Raw genomic sequence first — 6,198 nt, forward strand, 5'->3', positions numbered from 1 at the left:
GAGAAATGTTAGCCGGCACTCGAGAAACCGGCCCTAAGCAAATTAATTTATGTAACTGCAACCTACCAAATTATGAACCTGTTCAATCACCCCTAGATGATAATAAATTCAGATCGTTACCCACAACTTCGGACGGGTCTGTTTTGATTTTTATGCATAAAAATGACTTTCTTTCTGTTAGCGATGTTTTATCCATCGAACCGCCGCTTTACCTATTAATATTTTGCATTTCATTAAATGCAGTGTTCAGCGTTGACAAAAGGGAATATAAGACGATTATTTAAATATTATGGTTTCTACGTTGGTTTCAGAGTTAGATAAGATCCCGGACCATTGAAACCAATGCATCTTCGCATATGGTTCCGTGATTTGGCAACCGCCTAACGTAGTATTCAAAGTTGTCAAGTCAATAATAGATTCAACCGTTTTATGGTAGCGCCTAAAAATATTTTCTTTCTTTCGGAAATACGAAATCCAGTTGGGCAGATATAAAAACATAGATATTGGGAAGGCTGTGCATCAGTCAACCTTTGCAACTCAGACAGTTCAAAGTAAAAATGAAGCAGTTCATCGTCCTAATGGTAAGAATTGGTTATCTTAAAATTACTCGCACGCCGTTATAATGCTTATAATGATATTGTCCTTACAGTGCCTAGTGGCCCTCTCAGCAGCCGTTCCGCAGGGATACAAGTACCAGCCTCAGGTGCCCGCCCTTCCCATCGGCAACCTTCGCCCGCAGACCCCCGTTTCGGCAAGTGGAATTTACGCAGGTGCCGCCCTGCCAGCCTTGCCACAGATCGGTGTCCAGGCACAGCAGCCAGCCGTTCAAGCTGTGCAGACCATCGCTCATGCTTCTGCTCCTGCTCCCTTACCGATCGCCCTTCCCCAGCAGCCTGTGATTAGTGCTCTGCCACAGCAAAACCTGATCGGCACTGTGCAGCAGCAGCAGCCTCAGCAGCTTCAGCAGCCTCAGCAGCTTCAGCAGCCTCAGCAACTCGTCTACAATCAGCAGCCTCAGCAAATCCTTCAGACCCAGTATGTCCAGAGGCCGGCGATCGTCACGAAGGACATTTATATCCACTCCGCACCGGAGGAAACTGAGGAGCTTCGTCAGGACGAGCCACAGCTGGAAAATGTGCCGATCCGCAAGAACTACCGCATCGTGTTCATCAAGGCGCCGTCCCAGAACCTGAAGTATACCGCCGCTGCACTGAAGCGGGCCCAGTCCAGCAACGAGGAGAAGACCGTCATTTACGTGCTCTCCAAGAAGCCCGATCTCACCGAGATCCAGCAGCAGCTTCAGGTCACTCAGTCCGAAGCCAAGGTGCACAAGCCCGAGGTATACTTCATCAAGTACAAGACCCAGGAGGAGGCCCAGCGCGCCCAGCAGGAGATTCAGGCCCAGTACGACGCCTTGGGGGGTGCCACACATATCTCGGACGAGGGCGTGGCCCCCATCACCAGCGTTTCGAGTGGTTCCCTTAACCTGGGTGGCTTTGTGCCCCAGCAGTCTCAGGTGCCAACCGCCATCCAGCCCCAGGCCCAAGCAATTTTGCAGTTGCCAGTTTTGACCCAGGGCATCCAGCAGCAGAGCTCCTTTGTGCAACAGTCCACTGCTTCGTTTACACCATCGGTTCCGTCCAGGAAGTACGTGCCAGCCAAGACTTTTAAATAAGTCGTACGTAGGCCACATACTATCGCTTCCATTTCTACCTTTATCCACCCTATTGTAGCTCATTTTAATTTATTTTAAATGCAAAAGTCAAGGCAAATAAAGAAAAATTTCAATCGAAACTGTAACCTACGTATAAAGATTTGCATCTTTGTTTTAATTCCATTTAATTATCATTTACCGTATTTGATTACATAATAATTATCAGAATTCCTTAGGGACCGCACCTATTAATTGGCTACTAATTAAGAGAGCGTCAAGCTAAGCATCGTTAAGTACTAGTGAAATCCAATAACTTGATGGTTTAGAAGGAAAAACAATTTTTTAGTGTGGTTTAGCAGCTGTAACAGTCCATTGGTTAACAGCAACTAGTGCAAAACTGGTAACAAATTAACTAGTTATTTCCGATGCAAAGCATATGAAAAATGGTCCACTTCGTTACAATGTAATGGACATAACATGAACTAGTTAATCTTCCTGTACCAACCAATTTTACTGGTCCAAAACTGATTCCGTTTCCTGCAGGGATGGCTTATGTTCAAGGACTGAAAATATTAGTTATTTTATTATTTGTAATCGAAAAAATCACACGCATGGTATAACACAAAAAACTTGAGAAATAAATCATAAAACCAATTTAATACGGCCTATTCATATCCGCAATGACCTACAAGTCTGAAACTATTTTAAAATTGGTCATGAAGTAACTGTTATTTCAGACTTTTAAATAAAAAAATCAGAAAATAACAGTTATGTTAGTTGCGTTTGATTTAGAGCTTAGTTTGATTTCGATGTTAGTTTACTTAGCATAAAGAATCACTGCTTGGGTAAAAGTAAGAGATTTCACTCACTTATTTTAGTTAGCTATTATTAGTTAGCAGCTGCCCCAATATTCAAGTTTTCATCTTACCTAATCGTTGTTATGTAAGTCAAACCATGTGATAATTTATGCGACCGGTTTCCCCGCTGCTCTTGGTTGTCATTGATCATTGGACTAATGGTTGTGGTAATATGGGCCAAAGAAATATAAATTTAGCAAATTGTGTATCAAAACACGTTTTTGTATTTCTACTCTCTTTTATTTGAAAATGGCTCCAGTTTTATATTATCATCGGAAGGCTGCCAATGATCAATTTTATTTATCTAAATACAAGTATGTACAAGTGTTAAGTTCTTAAAAATAGGGCAGTTCTTTTCTTGGTGTTTCCGTCTAAGTACGCAGATTGGTGGGCAAGTAGTTGTTCACCAAGGCACCCGTGAACTTTCCGGAAGATACTCCACTGGTGCCCTGATTGTCCAGAACGCCAATCACGGACGTAACAGGTGCGACGCCCTCGTCGGAAACCTGTGAGGTGCCTCCAAGTTGGTCATATTGAGCTGAAAGAAGACCGAACCGTTAGCCGTTAGTGATGCGGCAGATTTTGTCGGAATAACCCTCAAAAAGTAAATGGAACCGAACAATATCTTCGCTAAATCCGGCTCTGTCAGCGAAATGCTACATACAAAATATGCTATGGTAAATTACGTGGTCAAAAGACCTCTACAAAGCGCACAAAAATACCAGCAATAAAAGACTCTGCATACTGATGAGGTATTCATGTGTGTGTGCTACCATTTGATCTACGTGGGTGTTGCTTACCTTGAATGGTGCGTTGCGCATGCGCAGCTTCCTCCTGGGTCTTGTACCTTATGAAGAAGACCTCAGGCTTGCTGGGCTGCTTGGGCGCGCTTTCCTCTATGGCCGTCTGGAGGTCCAGCGGGTCTGGTTTCTTGGTCAGCACGTAGATAATGGTCTTCTCCTCCACAGGAGCCTGCTTAATGCGCAGAGCCGCCTTGGTGACACTGGGTGTGGGTGCCTTGATGAACACGATGCGGTAATGCTTGCGCGGGGGTGCCGGCGGAAGGACAGGCTGAGGATACCGGTCCTCCGGCTCTTCTGCTGGTGGCACATGTACATAGATGTCCTTAGAAACGAGGTGCTGCTGCTGCGGCTGGGGCTGCGGCTGATATGACTGGGGCAGCGCATTGTTTGCCACATTTCCGACAAGCTGCGTCGGCTGCTGTTGGTAAACAGAAGCCTGGTTTTGCTGGATTGACGCTGAGTAAGACGTGGTGCCCTCTCCTCCTGACAAGACCTGCTGCACATTTGGAGCCTGAAGCGCTTGTTGCAGAAGCGACTGCTCCGCAAAGCTGGCAAACTGTGGAATGGAAGGCAGCTGCAGTTGTCCAATTTGCGCGGGCGACTGCTGGGCCTGGTAGTTGTATCCTTGGGGCATTGCCGTTGCAAGGCCTAGGAGGCACGACACCTGAAAAGGGACGTAATTTCGCTGGTATGCTTGGGCAGTGTGGCTGACACTCGGGAGCTTACAATGAAGAAATGCATTTCCGAATGAGTTGAAGACACCAGTCCCTTGGCAATCAAAATTCAACTAAATGCTAATCACTAGACGCCCAGACTTATATGCCGCTGAATCGAAAATGTCGCTTACGAAAAAGTTGAGCTGATGAGACGAAAAGTTTAAATGAAACTGAAACCACAATGCGGCTCAAACCGCATGAAAATTTGAACGAAGACCGACCAATGAGAGATGGATTTCTACAAACTAGCTTGCGTTTTTAAGCAACCTTGAGATAGCGGTAACTTTTTGGGAAGTTACCCAAAACCCTAAAGCTTTCGAGCTGTAAGCGCTCTGGAGCTACAATGAAGTCCAAGTTAAAAGAGTCGCCTAGCAGGAAGTCATATCATAAGTGCAAATGTGGAACGACACACACACCCACACCCAGAAAAATGATGGACAACATTTTAGGTCATGCATAGCCTAAAACATTTTAAATGGACTAAAAGTTCCTTTTTAGGTCATGTACAGCCTAAAAATTTAAATTTTTGGTATATTTGCCCTACTATTTAGGTCCCGTATAGCCTAATATTTCAGGTCATCGAGGGCCTTAAAATTAATGCATTTTACCTAAATAAATTTGCACGGAACTCTGATACCGTTCTAGCGACGCTATAATTCCCAACCAGTTATAGCGCGGCTTGCATGGTAACCCACTTCGATCGTTGAATAAAACAGCGATTTCACTGCTGAACAGTGAAGCCTCTTCGCTCGTTTTTGTGTGTTGGAATAATGACGACTTCTTGAAGACTAAGCCGACATTGACCTCGAGTTAGATATAAATTTCTCTGTATTTACTTTATAATATGAAACATTTTTCAGTACAAATTTTTAGGCCAAATAAAGCCTAAAATTTTTTTTAAGGCAGCCAATTACCTAAAATCTAGGCCAAAAATTACCCCATTTTAGGCCATTAATGGGTGCAGAAAAGGCTATGCATGACCTAAAATGTTGTCCATCATTTTTCTGGGTGCACGGTGAGATTTCGTTGACCCATCCATTTCGTTGGCTTTCGTCGTGTTCACGATGGTCGAAATTTTTTTTGTTGATGGCCAGACTTAGTTGATGAATCTTTGCGACGCAAAATCTTGAATCGCAACTTGAATTAATCACACGATAGTCTCATTAGGAATGGCGTCAGATTGAACTGCTAAGGTTTTTAGCTATGTGTTTATGAATTTTACAAATTGCTTTGATTTCCGATGACCCAATTATCGGAGCTGACAGTGCAGATTTAATTAGACCAAGCTTGTTGCATAATTTAAATGTGAAAATATTATTGATTATGTTATGGGTTAAAGTCGCCTTTTTTGGAAAGATTTGAGGCAATTTTGGGCAAACAGCTGGTGGCGCAGACAGGTCTGGAAAGCTTTAATCAATGTCCATCGTCGCGCATGAAGATGTGGGTCATATTTTCGGAGGGCCTTGCGTGGCGATGTAAATGATGCTGATGTTTTGATATATGACTATAGATTTATCAAAATACAAATGGTAGCGCAGGGGTCAAGAGGAAACACAATCCCCTCAAATTGCCAAGTAGCGTGCGTTTCTTCCCCGATGTGTTACGAGTGCGCAAATACTGCGGTATCACAATTATGACCGACAGATTATGCAAGCTATCCGTTTGTATGCGAGTTGTGGGGGCGTAACAATAGGCAAATTGTGTGCATCAGCAACTCCTTCTGGTCTTCTCTAACTCAATTTTATTTACAAAAGATAAAACATTCGGGGTTACGCAATGGACTTAACACTAAGACCGTCGCATTTTGGCAAACTCTATAGATAAGCAATTCAAATGTACGTCGTTTACAGCCTTTCTCTGTTCATATTTCAAACTCAATTAGTTTATCTTCCATGCCATTTCGTGTGTTGAAAATTAACACGCCCAAGGCTTATGGCACCAACATTGGACCACAGATAAACCATAATAAATTGCCGCATCTGTTCCACAAAAAATGATTGCTGATAGCTTAAAAAAAATAATCAAATTTGTAAAATTCATTTAATTATTAAATTTATTATCTTTAACATTATTTCATTCGTGTTTTTTAGTTCGTTTTTGTACAAATCCATACCAAATCTACATGAGCACATGATTCTTGCTCGTTGTGATAGCCATAACACAGTTTT

General features: G+C 43.1%; 2 protein-coding genes across 2 annotated transcripts; one reads left to right on the top strand and one right to left on the bottom strand.

Annotated features, from left to right (window-relative positions):
- Positions 1–420: 420 nt before the first annotated feature.
- Positions 421–1,804, top strand: TwdlF (TweedleF). The gene is made up of 2 exons (XM_017155488.3): positions 421–581; positions 650–1,804. The coding sequence occupies exons 1-2, from the start codon at positions 558–560 to the stop codon at positions 1,673–1,675; spliced, it is 1,050 nt and encodes a 349-aa protein (XP_017010977.2). The 5' UTR covers positions 421–557; the 3' UTR covers positions 1,676–1,804.
- Positions 1,805–2,770: 966 nt separating this feature from the next.
- On the bottom strand, positions 2,771–4,187 carry TwdlG (TweedleG). The gene is made up of 3 exons (XM_017155493.3): positions 4,041–4,187; positions 3,312–3,978; positions 2,771–3,049 (listed from the first exon to the last, which is right to left on the bottom strand). The coding sequence occupies exons 1-3, from the start codon at positions 4,053–4,055 to the stop codon at positions 2,883–2,885; spliced, it is 849 nt and encodes a 282-aa protein (XP_017010982.2). The 5' UTR covers positions 4,056–4,187; the 3' UTR covers positions 2,771–2,882.
- Positions 4,188–6,198: the final 2,011 nt, after the last annotated feature.

This window comes from Drosophila takahashii, chromosome 3R (assembly GCF_030179915.1).
Source record: "Drosophila takahashii strain IR98-3 E-12201 chromosome 3R, DtakHiC1v2, whole genome shotgun sequence".
NCBI classification, from domain to species: Eukaryota; Metazoa; Arthropoda; class Insecta; order Diptera; family Drosophilidae; genus Drosophila; species Drosophila takahashii.